The following is a 24,434-nucleotide window of genomic DNA, read 5'->3' as shown; positions in this document are numbered from 1 at the left end:
CCGCTCAGGCTCTCACCTCTTCTCTCTCTAGTTTTGCCTCCTTTTACATCACGTTTAAATCATTTATTTTGTTTTTGTTATTGGTGTGAATGTGTCAAGATTCCAGCAATAGAAAACAACCCATAAATCATGCCCCCCAAGCCCAAAAAAAAAAAAAAACAGATGTTAACTATGCATGGAATGTGGAGCGGTGTTGAATTCATTTGACGGTGTGCAAAAGAAAAACTTGTCTTGGAAGCGCATCAGACATGAGGCATCTCCCTTTACGATTGCGGTCGGATGTCCGAAGGGTCTGTTGGGTCTTGTCGCGCGTGCGTTCGCTCGGCTGGCACGCATTCCGCTGTAACAACGCCGCAGGTCGTGTTTGTCGGCGCTGTCACGGTGCGCTTCCAGATGTGTTTGTTTCTGCGCACATTGGGAGATTGGCTCCTAATCCCCAGGATTAAAGCGTGCCATTTGTTGGAGGCTTTTTACACCCGGGCTCGGGTCGCGTCAGTGTCAAAACAGGCCGGTGCTAAATCAGGGATGAAATAACATCAGATGGAGTGAAAGCAAACAAAAATGACACTTGGAAGTTGGGCACGGTGGTTTTGTTGTGCTTGTCGTTTTGTATTCAACCATGTAAGAGTCCAGGAGGCAATATTTTTGCACCCCCCCCCCCCCAAAAAAAAAAGCAAAAAACAACATAATTTTCCCCCAGTTCAAAATGAACCATCCCAAAGTGGTATGAAATGTAACTTGGAACACTGCGTTCTTGTCTCCGTAGCGATAAAGGCCTCCAGCCGTTTCCAGATGACGTCAAACATAGCCACCAAATTGACTCTGAGCAATCAAGAAGTCCCCGTCCGCTTTCCCAAATCTTCCTAAACACGTGCGGCCAATTTGTTACGGTTCACCGCATCCTGCTCATAAGAAGGCTGCGCACACTTGGGCAACCGCATTATTTCCTTTCAATTCCTTCTCTCCGAAGGCCCGTGAACAGAAATAAAATGAAAGGTCAAATCATAATGCACACAAATGGTTGCAAAGGCAAATGAAAACATTCATTTTTCAGTCATTTTATTCTGTCGTCCGAATATTGGATTTCAGCAGCTGCATAAAGTTGATTTTTGATGAGATTAAATAACCTTTATTCGTCTCGCAATGAAGAAATTTGCAAGAAGTGATGAAAGGAAAAAGAAGTAGAAGAAGAAAATCTAGGCGCTGCTATAAAAAGGCAGACATTTTGAAATTCAAAATGTCTAACCTGGGTCGAATTCTTGATCTGAAAGGCTAAATTGTCATCCCCTGAACATTTGCGCTAACTATCTTTACCATTCTCCGTTCGCGAACTTGTTATCAAAATAGAACCAGCAAGTGATTTGTGATGCGGTTTCTGCCCGCAGGACGTCTCTTGGCAATCGAGTCAAACCTGTAAACGACCGCCATCTTGCGAGCGCGGCAGGTTTCCAACAGCCGCCGAAACCGTTGCAGTAAGTCTTCCCCACTTGTCATTTGCATAACCAAATGGAACAAAGGGTGTGTCATTTACACTCCTTTTTTTTGCGGCTAGAAGAAAGTCCGTGGTGGAGTTTTTCCAACGACATTGATATCAAGGAAACCCATTGTTGGAGTTAGCATCGCGCAAGAAATGGCATCAAATGCTTTGTGTTTGTTTTTAACATTTCACAACGCAGAGAATGAATACAACAAGCTTTGAGGCTAAATTTCTCAGCTTTCTGCTCCAGTCTATCAAATGAACGACTCCAGTTGTCGATCCAGCTCCTCCAAAGCATAACAAGCGCTGTGTCAACACCGCTATGTGGCGCAAAGCTTTTAACCGGACGCCAATGGTCTTCCGGTCCACTGCACCACCGGAAAAAAACCGACACGAGCAAGCCGTCAATGCTAATTCGCCGCGTTGGAGAACAGACAGAAAGCCTACGACGGCGTTGAAAAAAAATAAGGTATTTTTAGCAACGGTAGAGCGCAGAGGATGGTTGTTGGCCGCCCGTCACGATTAGCCCGTTCCCACGCTCACCTGCGGCCATTCGAGATCACCGTGTGTGTGTGTTTGTTTTGGACTTGATAACAACGCAGTCTCGATCCGCCGATTTCAAGGATCAACCTTGCGTCATTGAAGATGAAAGTGTCTTGACTCAGTCACGACCTCAGACGCTTTTGGGCCTGCGTCACGTCCGCGGGAGCCCAAAAGCGTCGGAGAATTGGTCTCGGCTTGTGTCCAGCGGGCCTTTGCGTTTCGCCATAAGTTCTGTTAGCATTTGGATGCTACAAGCAGGTTTGGGGGGCGGATGTACTTTTGCTAGGCTTCACAAATCTGTAAATAACACGTTGCCTTCAACTTCCTTCATCGCTGTCTTTTATCTTCATTCCTTCCCGTTTTTCTTTCTATTTTTTTTTTTTTTTTTTGCCTGGCGTTCCTCAAGGATGCGTTTTCTTGCCACTGAGGTTCCCTCAAACTCATCTTTGTATTCATATGAACATTTCCACCTTTTCTGCTGTTGCTCACCAGAACTCCACAAAGCCCCCTGTGGGTCAGTCATGTCCCCGTCCCCTTTTATTTATGTATTAATTATTTTTTAAATCCGAGTCAAGCAGTACCGATGCGGTTTGTAGGCGTCCTCATGGCTACACAAACACATGCTTGTGACTGCACTCTTGGCAGCGCGAAGCCGATGAAACACTTCTGACGGACACAAAAGGATGTAGTCATCGCTAAGGGGGGCCGTGGGGGTTCTGAGGCTTCAGTGGTTAAATTGCACCGAAATGAATCAAAGATTCTTGTGTCAGTGATACCGCCTGGCAGGGATCTTTTTTTTGTAGTGCTTCAAGATGAACGCCGTCACGTGTAGTGACGTCAAAATGTCAGCACGTGTGTTAGGTTCCATTTGACAGCTTTTTCAGCCCCTCAGAAGAATCGTAGCCACACGGAGAATAAAAATCTATCATAGTTTGGGTTTTGTGTGGGTGACTCAACGGCAAAGAGCCTCTCTTCATCTCCATCCCATTCTGTTGCTAGATTGTCCTTTTGTCGCATGGTCCGGATGGAACTGTCTGCCCGCTTTTTTTCCTCCTTGAGGTGTCATTGATGTTTCTCGGGGGGTTTCATCGGTCGCTAAAGCATGGGCTAACTTGTTTGAGCTGCACATTGCGCGCCATATTTTGATTTCCTACTTTCCTGGTTGTGTCAAATCGCAAACTCACAACGAGAGAGTGACAAATGGCAACAACAAATTAGCATTAGCTAAAGTGGCTAACGTGCTAATTGTTCCATTGTATCTATGTCTTAGCATGACCTCCATGTTAAAAAGACACCAAGCGTTGGTTGACTTGTGGTCTTGCCATCTGAACGCCCGGAAACTGTTTATTTCTGTCCATTAATGGATTCTAATGTGGCGTTTAAAAATGTTGAATTAGGGGCTGCCACCCACTAAATGACACGGCGTTTGCGGATACGCCGCCGTTGCCTGTTATTTTCTGCGCTATTCAACGTCAAGTCTTTGGTTTGGCGCCCCGAAATTTGCCGGCTGTTTTTAACACGGCTACGAATGACATGAGTGAGTTGCGACCCCCTTCCTTTCGCCCACTTCCCTACGCCCACTTTCTGCTTTGCCATGCGACACCGTACATGCCCGCAGTCACTCGGGGTGATTTCATGGCCCTCCAAGCAAACACAGAGACGCCATTATGTCTCCTGTCTCTTTGCTTCTTCCCTCCCTCTTCTGCTTGTTCATTTATTTTCACACTCCCCTCCTGACTTTAACGACGCATTCTGATTTTTTTTTTTTTTCTGATATACTGCAAAAATGAGGTGAAAAAAAGTGATGGTGATGGGTTGTTTCATGACAGCGTATTAATTATTCATGGTGGTAATTAGGCCCCTGGGTCAGGATGGCTTCCCCTGTGAACTTTTCAGAGATTTGATACGCACAGTCCCCTTGACGAGGCGATATTAATTCTTTCTTTCTTTCTTTCATAGAGCTATCTAGCTAGCTATCGATTGAGCTAGCTATTGATTGAGCTGTCTAGCTCTCTTGCTATATAGCTAGCCATTCACGTAGCCAGATAGCTAGCAATCAATCTACCTACCCCTCTACCTAGCCATCTATTTAGCCAGATGCCAGATAGCTAGCCATCTACCTAGCCAGATAGCTAGCCATCTATTTAGCCAGATACCTAGCCATCTATTTAGCCATATACCTAGCCATCTACCTAGCTATCTATTTAGCCAGCTACCTAGCTAGCTACCTAGGCATCTACCTACCTAGCTAGCTAGCTATTTATCCAGCTACCTAGCCAGCCACCTCGCTAGCTGTGTCAAAATTAGCTGATGATGAAAGACAATCTGTCCGGGGTGGGTATACCCCCCGTATTCCCTCTCTGAGTCGACAGGTTTCACATTCCTCCACACACACTGCCACCGTCATCATCAGCTGACACACACACACACACACACACACACACACACACACACACACACACACACACACACACACACACACACACACACACACACACACACACTGTGTGCAGTGGAGATAAAACCCAGCTCTGTTTCTCTGCTCTGTATGGGGGGAACGGGGGGACAAAGACTACTTATCTCTGTATGTGTGACTGAATTTTACATTTTACAATCGCATGCTGATTTTTATTGAATTGAAACGGTGTTTTCATCCCCGTGACTTTGGTTTCCCTCCAACACTTGGCGAGCTGCGTCAGGCAGGGTGTACTTGTGACTGCGCGTGGGGCTCATCATCTCCGCCTGATGACAGAGCCGCGAGAGTCGACGTGGCACGCTTCCTCGGCAACAAGCGTGGCCTAAGCGGAGTGCGGCGGGGGGTCTTGAGGAAACGCTCGTTGAAATATTCCAAGGCTTTTCTGTTCCGAGTGTTTATTGATTGCTTTTATGTCTGCATTCTTGGCTGATGTGGGAGCGTTCCTCATATACCAACAGCGGAAAGATTTTTAGCTCCTGCTAACATCACGTGTTACTTAGCGCCTTAAGATGCACATTCTTGATATCAATATTCATTTTTAGCCGCGCTTACAATTATCTTTCACATTCCCCGAAAGTTTGACTTCCACTGTGTCCAACTAAATGTTACACGGCCATTATTTTTTTTTCACAGGAAGAAGCAAACTTGTAACTTCCAAATGGCCCAACGTGGTTACGGTTGCTACGGAGATGCGGCTATTTCCGCCATCGTCATTCATGCTAACTTGATTGACACGATGACGAGATTCCACTTCCGGAGCCTTGGTCGTTCGTCTCATTGATGTATTTATTTTTGAATTGGGCCGCCCGTGTAGCGCACGGTCGCACACGATTGGACGGATGGCTGAGCGACGGCGCCAAACCGCGCAACCGTTAATCATTCTTCCCGCGCGCACCCCGACACAAATGACAAAGCGCTAAGTTGGATGCGTCACGAGCGGGGAGGTTGGCTTGATTTGACGTTGCGGGTCAGCCGGGACGGGCGGGAGGTTTCTGCCGTCTGTTTCCTGGCAGACGTTAACCCCCCCGATCCCCAATTCTCACGGCCCGTGTCTCGACGGGGCGTTGACGCGACCACACAATGAGCCAGGAACAGCTGGAGGGCGATTGAGCAAGGCGTTTCCTGCCGCCGCGTCAACAGTTGGTCTGGATCCACCAGCCGACCAATGAGTCTCATCTTCTCTGGTTGACAAGCGAAAATAGGCCCATTGGAAATGTGCCCATCTTTGATTCCTCCGTTTTTTTGTGTGATGATTAATGCACGTCCTGCTCACGCGGTTGTCGAGCGGATTAATATCGGATTAAAAGCAGCCGTGCTTCATTGGTGAGAATCGGAGGAGGACGTTGTCTACAATTCCGCTTGCTATCATCCAGCACCGACGCTTTTGCCAAATGGGGTTTTCCAGCGTTGACCGGCCTCGCCTCACCTCACCTCACGTGCGCGTTTGTGTTTATCTCCGCCGCAGGCCGCGACCGCCCCGCCATGGAGAAGATGAAGCGGATTAAGAAGCGTCTGTCGTTAACGCTGCGCTCAAGTCAAACCGTCGACGAGTCGCTCTCCGAGCTGGCCGAGCAGATGACCATCGAGGACGGCGGCGCCAAGGACAACGGTTGGTATTTGGCATCATCCCGTTTGTTTATTCATTTAGTTATCTCGTCATTTTATTATTTATTCATTAAGCTATTTATCATATCATTATGAATTTATTTTAGTATTTCTTCATTTAGCTATTTATTCTATCATATAGTTCTTTATTTTTCTATTTATTTATGTAAGCATTAATTTTTTTACCTATTTACGTGTTTTATTATTCAGCTATTTATTCTCTAATGTTATTTTAATATTATAATTTATAATATAATACTATTATTATAATACTATAATATTATTTATTTTTCTTTGTATTTATTTTATTTATTCATTTAACTATTTTTTTTCATTTAGCTTTTTACTCTACACTATAGTTATTTATTTATTTAGCAATTTATTCTATAATATAGTTATTCATTTGTGCATATATTGATGTATGCATTTATTTATTTCTCTATTTATTAATTTATTTATTTGTGTTTTATTAATCATTTAGCAATTCATTTAGCTATTTATTCTATAATAGTTATTTATTTTCTATTTATTTTATTTATTCATTTAGCTATTTATTCTATAGTATAGTTATTTTTTTATTTAGTGATTTATTTATTTAGCTATTTATTCTAGAATAGCGTTATTTATTTTTCCATTTATTTATTAAAAAAACAGGAAGTTATATTTACCTACAGATGATTTTTAATCTTTGATATAAAATTGACAGTGTTTCATCTTGGCTGATTGTATCTTTTTAATCAACTTTATGATAATGACCCCTCCCCCCAAAAAAAGTTCCAAAAACAAATAAAACGCTTGTGTAGCTGCAGTCAGTCGATTGATTTGTGCAAAGATGTCATTATGACGCTTACACGCGATGAAATAAGATCCCGTAAGCCCTTTTACAAATAATCATATCTTACCAAGCAATAAAAGACAGTTTAGTTGAAAAGCTTTTATGCCTTGAACAATAATTAAATCTGTCAAAGAGGATCCGCATCCATCAGCTCCCATTTTATTTATTATCCTAAAGAGAAAAGTGCTTTTTCTCAACTTGGACACTCTTGTGGGCCTTTTAAAAGATTCAACGCTGATAAAAACATTTGTGAAAGAGAGAAAGAGAGAGCGAGAGAGGGCCGGCCAGCGCTGAGGATGGAGAGCTCTTTATCGGCGTTATGTAACACTGACATATTTGCATAAGCGCACGCTCGGCAGCGCTTTAAGCGACAAGGTCAGGTGGGAAGCCGTCAGATTACACTCGTTAACACTCACTTCACAGTTCGAGCAGCATCGCAGGTGTTATTATTCTCATAATTCATAGCAGGTATTTAGTTTTCACTTCTGTTGTGTTGTCGCTTGATAAATGCGGAGGACATTGTTTCAATATATTCGCACGTTGAGTTGTTGCTGCTATGATTAATAATAATGATAATACATTTTATTTTGAAGCGCCTTTCAAAGCTCCCACGGACACTTTACAGTCACAGACAAGCATAGATACAATCATAAATATTATAAATGGAATACAAGAAATAAAATACAATTATAAATAGAAACGAGAGAGATAGAGCTAGACAGAAAATGCAATTTTAAATAGGTGGATTTGAAGATCATCAATCATCTAATAACTAAGAAATCCTTCATTAATAAAGCCTTTAATAGTCCCACAATTTGCAATAATTCATAATGACGGACGTCCACTCTTGCCTTATTGAAAGGAAGCTGCCACCTCCAATTGAATATGCGGGAGCTCGCCAAAATAAAAGTGCGATCCGTCTGGTGTTTTGTGCAAAGTCACGTGAGCCGAGCTGCTGCGTTTCCGTCCTTGAAAGTCCCACCGAGCTCTGGGGTTAAGCCGTGTCCGTTGATTCATCCCGCCGCCGCTTTCTGAGCGAAATGGTCAAGCGTGACGTCACGCAAGGCTTTTGAAACGGGAAGCGTCCCCGGTTGTCTTTCAGAGCCCTTCGTGAGGAACGGCCGCCCGCCCGCCTCCCACAGCATGCACTCCTTCCTGCACCAGTACACGGGCTCCTTCAAGAAGCCGCCGCTTCGCCGGCCGCACAGCGTCATCGGCGGCACCCTGGGCTCCTTCATGTCCATTCCGCGCAACGGCAGTCGCTTGGGTGAGCCGCCAACATCCGGGGATGAGCGGGTGGGAACAGTTTTTACGGCGGTTTGGGGGCTGAGTTTAAGCTTTTTCGCGGACGGCGGTTAGACAGGAGACAACTTGTCGTGTTATCGGTTTGCGCTACATTGTAGGTGTCAAAGTCAAGGCCCGGGGGCCAAATCCGGCTAGCCAATCGATAGCTGACAGATACCTAGCTAGATAGCCAGCCAGCCAGCCAGATAGTGAATAGATAGCTATCTGGCCAGCCAGATAGCTAATATTATTATTATTATTATTATTAAGGACATTGCAGCTGCCAGTGCTCTTCATAATATAAATGCTCAGTGGTCCAGATAGAAGATGGTTGACCATTTTGTCAATTTGCTTTTTTTTGTTTGTTTTTTTTTCCTCCTCCATTTTATCCCGTATTGTGTATCGCACTTGAAGCTTTTCTGCATTTGCGCTCGTGCACACGTCGGGTTTTCTAACTGGATGACTTGGAAGGTAAAAAGGCAGAATGAAAGAGGCCTCGTTGGGGGGGTTGGAACAAAAATGTCTCCCTAGCGAAGCGTGTAAAAAGGCATTGACAGCCGTTTGAAATCACAGAGGATTTTGCTAGCCGTGCTACGCTAAACATCTCTGTTGAAATCTGCGCAACCAGGCGCGCTGATGCTATTATGTTTGCGGGGAGTTGATGGCCCACATTGGAGGAATGCGGATGCCCAAGCGGGCCACTTAAGTAGGACAAAGCGGCGCTATCATCATAAGGACCCGACCCGACATGGCCGAGGGCGGATTTCGCTGGCGTTGCTCGCAAGGCCGAAAGGAACAATCCCGGCGGAATAACGCGCGCCGAGTAGGTCGGTCGGGGACAAGGAGGCGCAACAGCTGGAGGTGACGGACGGGGACGTGCAAATGAGGATGCTAAAGTGGACGCAATGGAAAGTGGGGCATGTGGACGAGAGATTTTGAGGGCTATGGGCAAAGGTCAACAGCCTGTTAGGAAATGAGAGAAAGGAATCAAATCAAGTGGGTTTTTTCTTAAAGCTGAAATGGAAAATGGACAAATAGGATTAGCGGTAGCTACAACAGCCCTGAACAGGAATGAAACAGAAAAATGGAAGTCGACCCAAAAGTTTGTTGCTTTGTGAAAAGGAAATCACTGCCTACTTTCGTCCAGATCTGCCGCGGAGGCACGCGATGCGCTTTAGCATCGCGCTAATGACATTAGCTCTTGTGTACCTTTTGAGAAATGCTTCTTCCAGCTCTCTAAATTCACATGAAACCAACTCTGCATGAGAATAATAATAAAAGTAACAAATATCGCTCTGCTAATCGCTAATAACATACTGCTAAAAACGCGCCACCACAGGTTAAAGTTTTTTTAATTACATTTTTACAAATATTTTTAATATTAAAATATAATCAAGACTGATAGCATGCTAAATGCGCTAACGAAAAAAAGGGCTTATATTCATACCACGCGCATAGACATACATGCTAGCACACGTGCTAGCGAAATCTGCACTTTTAGCATGGCGCTCTCCTTTTTGTCCATCCGTGGCGGTGATGCCTGGTGGAATTTCTGGTATTCCTTCTTTTATTTGCGTCATCTCCTCGCGGACTTTTGTTTCCTGCCCTTTAATTAGCAGCCCCCGTTTGCGTCTTGACGTTTTTGGCGCGGTTGACCCGGTGGAAAAATCCCACTTGTTTTCCAGGGAAATGTCACCGCGCTGTAATTTGGCAACCTGGTCAAAGCCGCAATTTTTGCTACCGTGCTAATTTTAGCTTGCGCCGCCGCGTCAAATATGTTCGGCGTAGCCCCCCGGGGAGTTTCGTCCCTTTTGTGTACTTCCTTTTCTCAGCTTATGTGCCTTTGCTTAGTCTTCCGCAGTGTGTGACGCCATTTGACATTTTTTGGGCAACAAAAGTCTCGCGCTATTAGCGACAAATTTGAAACTGGTTGAAAGTTGTCATTTATTGATTGTATGTGTCCGCTTCAGACATTGTGCACGAGAACCTGAAGATGGGTTCCGACGGGGAGAGCGACCAGGCGTCGGGGACGTCATCGGACGAGGTCCAGTCGCCGACGGGCGTCTGTCTGAGGAACCGAGTCCACCGGAGAATCTCCATGGAGGTCAGATCATCGCCTTACCGTCAACCCGATTCGTCACGTCGGACTTTTTCATCATCATCCCTGAGCTGTTAGGATAGCGATGGAAAATAATAGCATCTGTGTCGTTACATCATTATTTTGGGAGGAAAAAGGCCCTTTTGTGTGAAAAGAAACGCAGCCCGTTATGTCATGAAAGTAGCATTTTGCATGTTGTGTTAGAAAAAAAATAACATCAAGACAGCCGCTGGAATCGTCGGAGCTGTAATGGTCTAAATATTGCATGTGGGCTAAACGTTTGAGCTATTTTTACTCACCTCCCTTCAGTTTAGCCCTCATTTGATCAAGATTCAACTTCCAAGAACACGTCGCGGAACGGCGCCGCAGTCGCATGAAAAAGTACAAGTTATAGAACTGCCGCATGTGTCGGCGACGTATTGTTTTGTCCTCCCCTGATTTGTTTCATCTTGTGGACGAAATTGTCATCGCATGGCATCCGATGCGCAGGTTTAAATGTCACATTTAATCAGATGAGAAAAATATACAGTATACATACATACATATATATATATATATATATATATATATATATATATATATATAGCACGCGCAGTGGTAGAAAATGTGCGTGTTTGCATTTCCAGGACCTTAACAAACGTCTGTCGCTGCCCGCCGACATCCGAATTCCCGACGGCTACTTGGAGAAACTGCAGCTGACCAGCCCGCCTTTCGACCAGCCGCTCAGCCGCCGCTCGCGCCGAGCCTCGCTGGTGCGTATCTGCGCTGCCTGTTACCATGGCGACCCATCCCGCCAGGGGGCCCCCGAGACGTTTCAATCTGCAGATGCCAAATCAAGCAATGTGGATTGTTAGCGGATGCCTGAGATTTGACAGCAAGATGCTGCTTTTTTTTCTATGCAAAGGGTGGGCAGATTTTAAGGCTGCGGGGGCTACATTTCATTTAATAATCATCATAATAATAATAATAATAATAATACATTTCATTCAAAAGGCTTTCAAAACTCTCATTTACGGAACAATGGCCGCACTATTTGTCAATCCATGGGGGAAAAAAAGGTAAAAATGTGTATGCTAGCTCTCACGCCACATATTTTTTTTCAACTAATAAATAACTAAATAAAATGGACACATTAACCTTTTATTAACAAGAAATAAATTCAATCATTTGTTGTTTAAATGTTAAAAAAAATCACTTACCTACAATTATTTATCCTATTTTTATTTCTTTGCAGTTATTAGCAAGAAATAAATTCCTGATTGATGAAATGCATTAAAAAAGGAATAATTACCCAATAAGATTTCTTGGGAAATATCATTAGATTTGTGTTTATATGAGTCAGTTGAACACGAAAGCATATTTTAAAAATATATTTTTTTTCATCAAAATGATATGTAAAACTGTGGTTTATTTGCAATTAAAATATTCCAAGAAAAATACATTGTAAAATGGCGTCTAATAATGTTATTCTACTTTCATTTTTAGCTTTTATTTTGAAATCGTTCAAGGCAAATATCCGTCCAGACAACGAACTCAAAGTAAATACAAGCCTAACAAAGTGTTTTTTCAAAATAGTAAATCTTGCATCAAAACATGAAAACAATTTTGATTGCTAGGAATATTATTATTATTATTATTATAATATCTATCTAAATGATTTTGTTTATATGTTTTCAATGTGAACGACGGCATTGTGCTCATCATCTGCCCCCCTTTTGTCCTTCTCTTAGTCTGAGATTGGTTTTGGCAAGTTGGAGACGTACATCAAGCTGGACAAACTTGGCGAGGTGAGCTCCAACTCCAAATTCACCATGAAAATGGCGGCGGCGGCGCTGACCTCAATTGCGCCCGCGTCTTCTCCTCGCAGGGGACGTACGCCACCGTTTTCAAAGGCCGCAGCAAGCTGACCGACAACCTGGTGGCCCTCAAGGAGATCCGTTTGGAGCACGAGGAGGGAGCGCCGTGCACAGCCATTCGAGAAGGTACCCTATTTACCGCGCCCCGCCCCCAAAAAAAAGACGATTGATTTTTTTATTTCTTTTTTCCACCCCTTGCACCTTATAATGTGGTGCGCCTGAAACTTGGAAATGTTTTATACATTTAGATATTTCAGTATATTTGAACAACTTTGCTATATTTATATATTATATACTTTTGTATATTTATATACTGTGTTATATTTGGAAGACTTTTCTATATTTAGACATTGTATTTGGAAATGTTCTATATTTATATATTATTTTTGGAAAACTATATATATTATATTTGGAAATATTTTCTATATTTATATATTATATTTGGAAGACCTTTCTATATATATTATATTTGGAAGAATTTCTATATTTATATCTTGTATTTGGAAAAAGTTCTATATTTATATATTTGGAAAACTTCTGTATTTATATATAATATTTGGAAACATTATCTATTTTTATATATTTGGAAAACTTTTGTCTATTTATATATTTTGGGAAAAATCATGTTACATGTTATCTATTTTTGTATTAGGATTTGTTTATATATTTATATATTATATTTGGAAAACGTTTCTATATGTATACATTCTATTTGGAAAACTTTAATATATATTCTATTTGGAACAGTTGTATATTTATATATTATTTTTAAAAACGTATCTATGTCTATGTTATATTTGGAAAACCTTTCTCTATTGATATATTTAAAAGTCATTTATGTATATCTTATTTTTGGAATTTTTTAATCTATATATTATATTTTTATATTATATTTGGAAAAAAAAAATGTCTCTTTCTCTATTTTATTTGTAAAACTTGTATCATTGATTCATTGAAGGTGCGCCTTACAGACTGCAAAATACGGCCATTCCTTGTTTGTCTTGTTTAAGAGGAAACACCTGGGTGGAATTGAACAATGTGCTCGCCGCTAAATCCCTCAAAGATGGCCATTTCGAAAGCCCAACCGCAACTCGTTGCGCATTTAACAGCAGCTCTTTGTCACTCTTGCAGTATCGCTCCTGAAAGACTTGAAACACGCCAACATTGTGACGCTGCACGACATCGTCCACACCGACAAGAGCCTCACGCTGGTCTTTGAGTACCTGGTAAGCAGGGAACGACTCCGACGGCCAGCGGCCAGCGCAAAGAAATCAAGAGAGGCCGCCACGCTTCCGTTTGTTCCTTTCTTGCGCAGGATAAAGATTTGAAGCAGTACATGGATGACTGCGGAAACATCATGAGCATGCACAACGTCAAGGTCAGGTTGCTCCTTCTTTTGTCCAGCCAGGCTCGGGAGACGATGGCCTGACGGCGGCCATGTTTGCTCCCCCGCAGGTGTTCTTGTTCCAGATTTTGCGCGGGCTCTCGTACTGCCACAAGAGGAAAGTTCTCCACAGGGACCTGAAGCCTCAGAACCTCCTCATCAACGACAAGGGCGAGCTCAAGCTGGCCGATTTTGGTGAGGCCGCCGCTGCCGTTGCCGCCATTTTGAAATGGAAAGGACTAACTTTCGGATGTCAGGTCTGGCCAGGGCCAAATCGGTCCCCACCAAAACCTACTCCAATGAAGTGGTGACGCTTTGGTACCGACCTCCCGACGTCCTGCTGGGGTCTTCGGAGTATTCCACGCAGATCGACATGTGGTAAAGACGGCGCCCGCAACATAAAATCAACTTATCCGTTGGCATTGGGATTGGCTTTGTAAAATGTCAGCGTTGACTTCCAGGGGCGTGGGCTGTATATTTTACGAGATGGCCGCGGGTCGGCCGCTTTTCCCCGGTTCCACGGTGGAGGACGAGCTCCACCTTATTTTCAGGTTACTCGGTAAGGAGCCTAGTCCACCCCCGACAAGCCTAAAAGCCTCTCCCTTGCTGACCGTCTGCCCCCTGGTGCGATTGCAGGCGCGCCGACGGAGGGAAACTGGCCGGGCATCTCCTCCATCCAAGAGTTCAAATCTTACAACTTCCCCAAATACAAACCTCAGCCCTTCATCAACCACGCCCCCAGGTACGCCATTTTGGTTTTGGCAATCGGAATCATCTTGATTGGACAAGTATGGAGAACACAAGGAATTTGTCTCATCATCATAAAAAAAAAAATCCAAAGAGGTGGTGGGCAGGATGCGGAGGGTCCAGTAGGAGCTATTTATGATTATGACGACGTTTAAAGTTGTTTTTATTCTGCGTTCAAATACACACACGGCAGCATTCAAAACACGGTCCTTAAGTAATAATGGGTCATCCGTGTTCATGTGAATGCATGTGTGTGTGTGTGTGTGTGTGTGTGTGTGGCAAGACAGGAAATCCTGTGGAACATTGTGAAGGCAGCTTCCTTCCCTTAGCGAGTCGGCGCTTTCCCATCAGCCTTTGCTGCATGCAGCCATTAACCTGTTGTTTTGTTTGTTTTGTTTTTTTCTAAACCCCCACGTTTGTCACTTTCAGGCTGGATGGTGATGGGATCGAGCTCTTACTGGCCTTCCTCAGAGTGAGCGTCAATTTAACACACACACACACACACTATGCTGTTAATATTAATTAAAAAGACTTGGCAGTGCATTAAAAACTGTCCTCGCTTGGTTCACCAACACGAGTGTCCTGTTTCTTCACGTTACAGTACGAATCCAAGAAGAGGATCTCGGCTGAGGACGCCATGAAACATTCCTACTTCAGGCATCTTGGGATGAGAGTTCACACGTTGCATGAAAGTGAGTGCACGTGCACGCGCATCGGAAGAATGGTCACATATCGGGGGGAAAAAAAAGACTAAAAAAGTCAAGCTAAAAACACAAATTTAATGGTTATTGTTTGTTTTTTTTTTTTTTTTCATGGGGAGGGGGGTGAAAATGTGCTAACAATACGCAACATTTGAAGAAAATAAGCCCCTTGTTTTTTTTATATCTATATTTTTTCATTTCATTTTTTTGGGTGTGTGTAATTTTTTGGGAAGGACCAAGAGGGAGAAAAAAATAAAAGAATAAAAATTAAAGGCAATTAAGCTGTGAATCTGAAAACACAAATGACATTTATTATTATTATTATTGTTTATTTTTCTTTTTGGGAGAGGCAAAAATGTGCTGACAATACACAACATTTGAAGAAAAATAAGCCCTGTTTTTTATTCTTTTTTTTTACTTTATTTTTTATTTATTTTTGAGAGGGTGTATTTTTTTTTGTGGGGGGGAGACCTGCCGAAATTATATGATTAATTTATTTTTCTTTTTTTGGAGGGGATGTGTATAATTTTTATTTTTTCCCGGGAGGGGATGCCAACATGGAAGCAAGTTGCTGTAGACTGCAAGCGTTTTTCTTTCAGGTGTGTCCATCTTCACATTGAAGGAGGTGCAGCTGCAGAGGGACCCCGGCTACAGGAACTCGTCGTACCCGGAAACAGGTGATGTGCTTTGCTTTACCGCTTCCCTCGCACCAACAAAAAAAGTCTCCAGCCGCCGTTGACATCTTGAAGGTGGCTTCTCTTTGCTTCCAGGCAACGGCAAGATCAACCGCCGGCAGAGCATGCTCTTCTAAGACCAAGGAGGGGATGCCTTCTCTCATCTTGACCCACCTCTCTCGCATGATCCAGTGACACCCTTTCCTCCTCCCCCAACGCACCACCCGTCTTGAGTTAGGTTGACTTTTTTTCAATTGCTGTCTTTATTTATTTCCAGACGTGAGCGGGTCGGGGCTTGTTTGCTGCTAAAGTACTACTGTATGTATTTAACACACCCTATGTATGTGTGAGCGTGCGAATGTGTGAGATGTGAAGTCGAGCCTCCAAGCATGGTTGAGCAATCCCATTTATTTAGTTTGCAAATTCCACGGATGGCGTACAAGCTGTGATTGAAGGTTTTGGGGGACCGCTTGCTGCATTGCATTGGCTTGAAACGTTGAGAGAAGTGAGCTAGCTTGTTTTTTGCTGAGCCGAAAAACGCCACATTTTCATGGTTGAGATTTGGTGGGTGGGCTCTGATTGTATTTATGCAAAATTCGCAGCGTTGAGGCCACACTGAAATTGACTAATAAAAAGTGACAAAAAAATATATATGAAGGCAAAAAAAATCAGCTTCACAAAACTTTTATTTTTCAAAATAGAATGACTTTATTGTTGTAAATTGACTTTTTTTCCTTCTCTTTTGCAAAAATCACAACTTGCAATCTGACATTTTTGTTTTAAAATCCCAACCTTTTTTCATACAAAGCTAACTTTTATTGACATAACATGACCACTTCCCGACCTTATTTTGTGATTATTTATTCTGTGACATTCCAACCCCCCCTGCCACTTTAACATCCTCGAAACAGGTCTTTTTTTTTCCCTTAATATTATGACTCCGTTCCTTTAAAACGGCAGCCATTGTGAATTTGTGATCTCCCATCTCAAATATTTCTTCATAATGTCAGATGGGATACTTGAAAGATGACGTGGGTTTTTAATTTCATTTTTTGCTTGGGATATTTGTACGCTTTAACTTATACCCCCCCCCCCCCCCCCGCCCACCTCGTATAATGAAGTATTTGAATATTCTGAATTTGATCTCATGCATGTACATTTTTCTTTATCTTGTTAATCATCTTTCCAGTGTGGCCTCAACACTTGTTGGTCCAATCTTGATATGACATGACAAAAAAGGGTCTAAACAAGCTAAAATTCTTGGAAGAAAGCAGTCGAAGTGGCTTCAATGAAGTTTTTAATTCCCTTTCTCGCCATCAATGCAGTCATTTTGTGGTCAACCTGCACTTTTTTTGTTTTTTAATATATGTCAGCAGGTGTTGGCTAAGTGTACCCAACAGTATTAAGATGTGTTCTCTACGTCTGTGACCTTTCAACTTTGGCGTGAACTTACTTTCTCTGGGGGGGCATCAATTTCATTCCGGTGAGTTCCTTCTTGTCATTTTCATGTCTGAGTCTCCACAATTCTTCCGCTGGCAGCAGCAGAGTGTAAAAGATCGAATGAGGCCGGGGAATGTATGGAGAAGATGCGAGCGAGTGTCTGTCAAATGTCCCACAGTACATGAAAAGTGCAGTAACGACTACTACAACTTGTTGTTTGCAGCTTATCCCGTAAGCGCGCTGTATTTGTCTTTTAACAGGTAGATGCAAATATATGACAGCTTGTTTGTTTTCTTGGGCAAAAGTAAAAAAAAAAACTATTTTTTCTACAAATATCTTGTCATTCTGATATTGTCTTTTGTAGCCAAATAATGTACAAGTATTACGAGGGGGTGGGGGAAAAAAAAAATCACAAAATAGACATACTGTTACGATTAACTGCAAAGTCATGCTGTTCGTCTACATGTAGCATCCGACTTACGACCGAGTTCCGTTCCGAGCAAACGGTCGTAAGTCAAAATGGTCGTAAGTCGAAATCCATTCAAAATGTTGAATAGAGGCTAAATGACTTGACTGCGTTGCGGTGCCAGGTGTAGAATTACAATTTTTAAAATAGGGTCTGGAGGTCGTGGTCGTAAGTACGGGTGGTCGTAAGTCGAATGTTACCTGTATTTTGAAATGAATTGCGATCACGTGCATGACAGGAGAGTTCTTAACGCTGTTTTATTTATCAAAAAAGATCCTATCCTGTGACTGTAAAGTGTCCTTGAGAGTTTTGAAAGGCGCTTAGAAATTAAATGTATTATTATTATTATTATTATTGTACTTTGTTTTTTGAAGTGTGAATGTCCTCACTCTGATGTGAGCATCCGTGCGTGTTTTAAGTGTGTATGTGCAACAACAATGTGTGCCTGCTGCATGCAAGGCCTGCTTGCTGTCTTATGTGAAGCCACACTTGGCTGCCTGTGACACTTGCTATCTGTGAGACTGACTGAGTGAGCGAGCGAGCGAGTGACTCTTTCTACTGCAATTATTTATTTCTCATAACCATCGCAAAGTAAATTGAAGGTGTTTCATATAACAAGTCTACGTTTGTTCTCTCTGGATGGCAACCACTCCAAACAGGGCCCTCCAAAAAAAAAAAAAAAAGACAATAAAAAGTGACATTACCATGAATGACCACCAGGAGTCGTCAGATATCAACTAAAACAACTCATCTGTATTTAAATGTATATTTCTGTAAACGCTTGAGAAAAAACATGTTTATTTCCTATAAAAGACTCATTGTTTTAGAAAAAAGCGTTTCATAAGCATTTGTATATCAAAGCAAATACTCTGAATGATATAAGGCACAATGGATGTAAGGCATTGAAAAATAACACAAAAAAAAGGATTAGCATTTTGCAATAGCTTTTTGTCTATGCGCACCTGAATGTAAGCATGTGCATTATTTCACAACAAAGGAATTGCTTCGGGGTTGTTGGGGGGGGGGGGGGGGGGGACAACTGCTGTATCAATGCCACTTGACTGGTTTACAAACCCAGTTGCGTCTCCCAAACATCACATTTTCACAAAACAAAAATTCCTTGGCCTTTCCAGTTTTCTCAAACTTTCCACGTGATATGTAAAATGCATTTGACTGTCTTAACCTCTTTTTCCCCACCTAAAAAAAACATAATGGAGGTTTCAGGGTTTTTTTTAAGGCTGATTGGCCCAAGTCTCCATTAACAGGACTTGTGGGATGAGATCAACAAAGAAGAAGAAATGTCCGCATTGTGCCAAGGCAGTGGAATGGCTCCATTCAGCAAGTTTGGGAACTGCATGGGTGAGGAGACAATATCCGAATAAAAATAATAATAATGATAATAATAATTTGTTGATCCAGATAGGAGTGTTGGTGTTACCTGGAAGGTGGCATGGCTCTGCAGCTGGGCTGGACTTGGAGGTCCCACCGGACTTAAATTGGACCAGAAGTGGACGTTGGACAGTAGCGGATTGGGGGTGAGCAGTAGACCAGATGGCGTCTATTAAGCAAAAGAAGCAAAGTTTAAAAACAATACGTCGATGGAAAACTCGCGTTTACTTTGGCATCAAGTACAGTCGGGCTGTAATGACTTGCACTACTCGCTAAGGCCAGCAGAGGGCGCTGTTAGACACTTCTAATTTTCAGCTGAATTAAATTCAAAGAAGACAAACCAGGAAATCAACAGGAATCGCGCCAAATTCGGTAAATTTGGTTACCAACGATAAATAATGTATCCCTACCCCTCGACTTTTAAGTATCGTTATGTTTATTTTCCACGTAAGCCGCCGAACTGCATTTGTTGGAGTGGTTTAACCCAAAAGGGAGCTGATTTTAAAAAAATCCCGTTGAAACGCAAAATGTCGGGTGGTCACGTCGTGCCCTCACTGCCGAGTTCAGTCCAATGTAAGCGCGGCTCTGTTGCCAGTAACCCTCGTGGAACATATGGCATCACTTAGAAACCTCCTCCCCTCTCCCATTTCCTCCCGACTGAGTTTCCTAGCGGCGCATTGAGAAATATGTTCCAGCCCATTTCGTACCTGCGTAGTCAGGAAAGCTGGAGTCAAAGAGCCAGAAGGAAGTGCTGGACTTTTCAGGGCAACGGAGACCAGATCATTTCCCGTCACCAAGTGGGACGAGGATGAAATTTCCAGGTCTTTGGGTTTCCTGAACTTGGAACGTTCTCGTTCTCGCTGACCCGATGACAGATTTAAAGGCACGTCGCCCTCTTCGGATTCATCGGTCACCGCGAGGACGGGACTTCGCGGCGAGGAAGAGCGAGCCGGCGAGTTTTCGGGGACGGAGGAATGGCCGCGGTTAGTGACGAATCGGATGACTGTGGAGCTGTCGTCATGGCGATCATATGGGATGTCTCTCTTCATGGCGCGGGGCCTTTCCGGGGTGTGACGGAGGGAGCTGGCGCGGAGGTATCGCCGCCTCCCGTCTTCGTCCTCGGTTTCCGACGGACGGCAGTCTTCGGCCCTCCGGCCGGCCTCCACGGCAGCCGGGTCCATCTTCAGAATGTCGGGGAAATACACAAACTTGTACACAAACTTCTGGCCGATCACCTTCCTGATGATATTCTGCAGGGAAACAAAGTAGCACGTTTGCTTTTAGCGGAGGACTCGCTGTATCCGCACGTACGCGTGGAACGAAGGAAGCGTACTTTGTCGTAGTAGTAGCGCAGGGCCCGGCTCAACTTGTCGTAGTTCATGTTGCTCTTGTTCTTTCGCAGGCCCCACAGCTTGGCCACCTCCTCGGATTTGAGAAGTTTGAACTCGCCGTCGTCCGACGTCCAGCAGATGAGATGTTTGTGGCTTTGGTCTAGCAGCAGCTGCAGGAGGAACTGCCACAGTGTACTGGAGCTTTCCATGATCGCGGCGATCTAGAAGTGAAGCGCAATGGGTAACCGCGTCTGATATCGTTCACTTCCCACCACGGTCTGAAAATGGGTTGAAATATTTATCAGCATTGTTTGAAGAAGACCCCCAGACCCTATTTTTAAAATTTGAATTCTACGCCTGGCACCGCAACACGCTAACAGGCTGCCAATCTGTTTGACAATTTTGGCCAGCCGGCGTGTCACACACTCGCACAGCAATCGACCGTGTGATGGCACCAGGAGGGGGGAGTTTGCCATTCATTTAGCCTCCCAGTCTCTATTCAACATTTTGAATGGATTTCAACTTACAACCGTTTCGACTTATGACGATTTGGTCGGAACAGCACTCGGTCGTAAGTCGGATGTTACCTGATTGATCATGTGTTGCCAGGACAACTAGTGGATGCTATGCTTGTCATAATTTACTCTGTCATCCAAAAAGAAAGTGTGTGTGTGTGTGTGTGTGTGTGTGTGTACAAATCCAAATTGTTTCCCGGTGAATAAACAGCTGGCTTGTGTGCAAACGCAGATTCCAAAACAAGCCCTTTGGAAAATGGAACGGAGCCTTTTCCAAAAGTGTCAAAGCGCTCAATATTCACATCCTGTTATGACGATACTATGACGATTCATGATGCGTGCGCCGCTCGCTCGGTCTCCATGGTAACATATCCGGATTTGGCCATTGGCCTCGTCAAACAGGCTAGTTTACCTGTCTGCCTTTTGTGTTTACTCGCCTGCCGCGCACGACCAACCCTAAGGAAATTACCATTTTTTGCAATCTGAAAAGTGACCTGAAACAGCCGCCGCAAACCAAAGAGGCTGCCATAAATCATAATTAATACGCCCTCCTCCTCTGCCTTTTTTTCCTCCTTCCTGTTTGCGTTGTGTGTTAAGTGACGGAGGAACTTGTAACTTTGTGTGTTTGGGAGGGAGGGAAGGGGGGGGGGGCTAAAACGAGCACTTCCTGTCATTCACGGGCGTTTTTCCGGATTTAAAGCTGTGCCTCAGAGGAAGGGCTGACTTCCTGTCAGCAGAAAACACACACACACACACACACACACACACACACACACACAGCATTTCTGTGTTGTCAGTTTGAGGTTGTGTGTATTCCCAATAAAAATTGTTTTTTTTTTCCTCAACCGGTTAACTGGCAAAAGCTGCTACCAGCTTTTGAGTAACAGGAAGTTTACTAAGCCTCATGTGATGCATAATTAAGATCCTCCCACACGCACACGCACACTAAATAAGAAGCCTGTTTTTTTTCTAGTGTAGATGTTTAGAAAAAAACATATTGGACGTTTTTGTGATGACTCATTTGATTCGTCGACAAAGTCCAGACGACCCAGAATCTAAAAGTACCTCTATAACTCCCCCCCCCTCTCACATCCACGCGTCGTTTTTATGAAATCTGTAATTGGGAATACCCGCCAAAGTATGTCAAATGTAGTTTTACGCGACTTTGAGTTCGTTCCACACAACCACGCGCCGATTTCGCGTCATTTTCTTTTCAAGCGATCGACGATATTCGAAGGTGTGTGGACGAAAAAACGTCCCTTTTTAGTTGTTGTTTTTGTTGTTGTGGCACAAGAGAACAGGCGCCTACCCTGGTTTCTGGCACTGGTGATCCTCTTCTTTCGGACGCTCCTTTTTTTTGTTAAAGCAGGCTTTGCGTCTTGTTGTGTTGTGGCTCCATGCCGCTGTGCGCCAAAGCGGATCCGCGGCTCGACTCTGCGCGACTCTACTTTGCTACTTTGCTTTGCTTAGCACGGAGCAGGAAGTCGGGACGCGCAGACGGACATCGGGCGCACTTCCTCTGGCGCACGATTCCCGTCTGCGAAAACGCACGCGCGCCCGCACACACTCAAGCGAAGGGCGCGCGCGCTCACAGGACGCCACTCGGCGAACTGACGTCATACTGTTCGCTTCCTGCTCACCGGGATGGGTTCCTGTTACACACAACACACACGCACGCTTTGCCTTCCGGTGCACACCAGAACTGTTCTTATTTGTTGTAAGAAAACAAAACAAAGCGGAATTGATCACATTTCTTCAAACGAATTGAATTAGTACCTTACTTGACCGAGACTCGTTTTACACGACAGCGCTTTACTGTACTGACTGTATTTAGATTTATCCATGACGCGGACTTTGTCTCCCCCTGGCGACAGATCACTGGGTTAAATAAACAAGTACGTATCACTGTCCTTTAACTTTCGGGAGGCATAATGATGTCATTGTGGATGAAAAGCGACACGAGTAAGAAAAATATGGATATCGAAATACAATTGTAATCATTGTACCGCACAATTGTTCATCAATAATAATAAATTATTGTAGATTTGTATATCAAACAATTGTACAAGTAGTATGATCTTAAACCTTTACAGCGAAACCCACTTTCCACTCGTGTGCACTAGATACATATAAAAACAACTTATCAGCTAACTACAAAAGTTATCGTGGCATTTTATACATATTTTATCACAGTGTTTATTATATAGATATATTGGCGCTGCGACGAACTTCAATTGTACGTGTTTTTTTTTTAATCTTTTAATGCAATTTTGGTTCGCTGATTTAATTTCGTTGTGCTTTTTTTCTCAACTTCTTCAGTAGTCGTGTCGAAGCAGCACCGGTTTGGTATGAAATGATGGCGCCCTCTGCTGTTTATGAAGAAGCTGTCAGGTGAAAGATCACTTCCGGTTTCCGGCGTGAGGTGCGTTCACAGTATCTCGAAAATGAACAAACTGTAGTTTTGTATATGCGGGCAGCTACTCGCATCCATTCGACGTTCTTGAATATAAAACTATTTATTGCACTCTCTTAAATAAAATAGGACTGGGTGTCATATGAATACCTTTCCTTTTTTTCAAGCGAAACCTTTGGGAATTTCTACGCGTTTGAACGCACTATTTTCCGACAGGCAAAATGGGACTGTCGCCGACAAATGGAGACGAAGACCTCGCAAAGTTCAACGAAACGACGATGTCTTTGCCAAAACACTCGTACTGGTTCGACCTTTGGCTCTTCATCGCTTTTGACGTTGCATTTTTTCTGATTATGTATTTCGTCGTCCCCTAAAATCGTAAGTGAAGACGTGTGTGGTTTTGCAAGTTAGTGGGCGTCAACGGAAGTGGCTAAAGTAGCTAGCATGCTTTTGGTATCTACTCTTGATAAACGTACAGTGTAAACCCATAACAATCAAAGTTACATTTTGTCATCACCCAGTACAAGTATCTGTTTTTAAAATAATTCATGGATATAATCGAATTTAAATGTATTCTATTCAACATGTTGTGCTGTCTTCATTGTTGATTTTTGTTTGTATATTGTTTTTTTCTTTCCAAGGCCGACCATCAGGCGATTGTGAAGACTGAACATGGGTTACTTGTCTTGCTCATCCCAACGCCAATGATATCTCATCTTTCAACTGAATTCCACCAAAACTAACACGACATACGAGTTTTAATTCTATAATTGAAAAATGTGCCTTTTTAAACGTCTACAGTGAGACCTCAATTTACAAACACCTTATCTTACAAACTTTTTGTCTTTCAAACTTCAAATTTATGAAAATTAAACCTGGTAATAAGCACTATTTTCATAATACACACCCACCACGGCTGGCGGAGTGATCATCGGCGGAAGCACACGACCGAACAGCACCAGAGGTTAAGTTACCAACAGTCCATATGGAAGGTGACTGTCCTTCCATAAGCCATCAACGACCATCAAAAAGGTCAATAAAACTTTATTTTACAGCACAGTTGATTTCTTTAATTACAGTCCTCATGTAATGTGCCTCTCTTTCCAAACAGCAATTCCCTTTGACCTTCGACCTCCAACGCCATTCCATCAAGCCATAAGTGACCATCACAAATGTAAATAAAGTGACTTTATGATACAA

General features: G+C 43.3%; 2 protein-coding genes across 8 annotated transcripts in view; one reads left to right on the top strand and one right to left on the bottom strand.

Annotated features, from left to right (window-relative positions):
- The window catches only part of LOC148881489 (cyclin-dependent kinase 17), a 27,824-nt gene extending 3,390 nt beyond the window's left edge, over nucleotides 1-24,434 (top strand). For 3 of the 7 annotated variants that reach the window (XM_088989090.1, XM_088989091.1, XM_088989089.1), the window contains exons 4-25: nucleotides 5,962-6,105; nucleotides 8,039-8,203; nucleotides 10,191-10,324; nucleotides 10,945-11,070; nucleotides 12,049-12,105; nucleotides 12,186-12,300; nucleotides 13,306-13,400; nucleotides 13,490-13,552; nucleotides 13,630-13,753; nucleotides 13,816-13,936; nucleotides 14,020-14,117; nucleotides 14,195-14,300; nucleotides 14,735-14,777; nucleotides 14,907-14,997; nucleotides 15,606-15,683; nucleotides 15,777-18,945; nucleotides 19,006-19,121; nucleotides 20,378-20,547; nucleotides 23,141-23,243; nucleotides 23,451-23,612; nucleotides 23,876-24,266; nucleotides 24,346-24,434. In XM_088989090.1, coding sequence (XP_088845216.1) covers nucleotides 5,979-6,105; nucleotides 8,039-8,203; nucleotides 10,191-10,324; nucleotides 10,945-11,070; nucleotides 12,049-12,105; nucleotides 12,186-12,300; nucleotides 13,306-13,400; nucleotides 13,490-13,552; nucleotides 13,630-13,753; nucleotides 13,816-13,936; nucleotides 14,020-14,117; nucleotides 14,195-14,300; nucleotides 14,735-14,777; nucleotides 14,907-14,997; nucleotides 15,606-15,683; nucleotides 15,777-15,817 — 1,584 coding nt within the window. In that variant the 5' untranslated portion in view covers nucleotides 5,962-5,978 and the 3' untranslated portion in view covers nucleotides 15,818-18,945; nucleotides 19,006-19,121; nucleotides 20,378-20,547; ... (2 more) ...; nucleotides 23,876-24,266; nucleotides 24,346-24,434. The remainder of the gene's footprint in view (nucleotides 1-5,961; nucleotides 6,106-8,038; nucleotides 8,204-10,190; nucleotides 10,325-10,944; nucleotides 11,071-12,048; nucleotides 12,106-12,185; nucleotides 12,301-13,305; nucleotides 13,401-13,489; nucleotides 13,553-13,629; nucleotides 13,754-13,815; nucleotides 13,937-14,019; nucleotides 14,118-14,194; nucleotides 14,301-14,734; nucleotides 14,778-14,906; nucleotides 14,998-15,605; nucleotides 15,684-15,776; nucleotides 18,946-19,005; nucleotides 19,122-20,377; nucleotides 20,548-23,140; nucleotides 23,244-23,450; nucleotides 23,613-23,875; nucleotides 24,267-24,345) is intronic. The other 4 variants (XM_088989093.1, XM_088989092.1, XM_088989095.1 and 1 more) reach the window with 4 other exon arrangements.
- Nucleotides 18,368-20,515, bottom strand: LOC148881490 (ETS domain-containing protein Elk-3-like). The gene is made up of 4 exons (XM_088989125.1): nucleotides 20,309-20,515; nucleotides 19,683-20,225; nucleotides 19,025-19,144; nucleotides 18,368-18,937 (listed from the first exon to the last, which is right to left on the bottom strand). The coding sequence occupies exons 1-4, from the start codon at nucleotides 20,513-20,515 to the stop codon at nucleotides 18,845-18,847; spliced, it is 963 nt and encodes a 320-aa protein (XP_088845251.1). The 3' UTR covers nucleotides 18,368-18,844.

The sequence above is a fragment of the Hippocampus bargibanti genome, linkage group LG22, assembly GCF_051943395.1.
Source record: "Hippocampus bargibanti isolate YZ-2025 linkage group LG22, ASM5194339v1, whole genome shotgun sequence".
In the NCBI taxonomy this organism is placed as follows: Eukaryota; Metazoa; Chordata; class Actinopteri; order Syngnathiformes; family Syngnathidae; genus Hippocampus; species Hippocampus bargibanti.
Note: the sequence above shows the minus strand (reverse complement) of the source record. Positions and strands in the feature narration are given on the sequence as shown.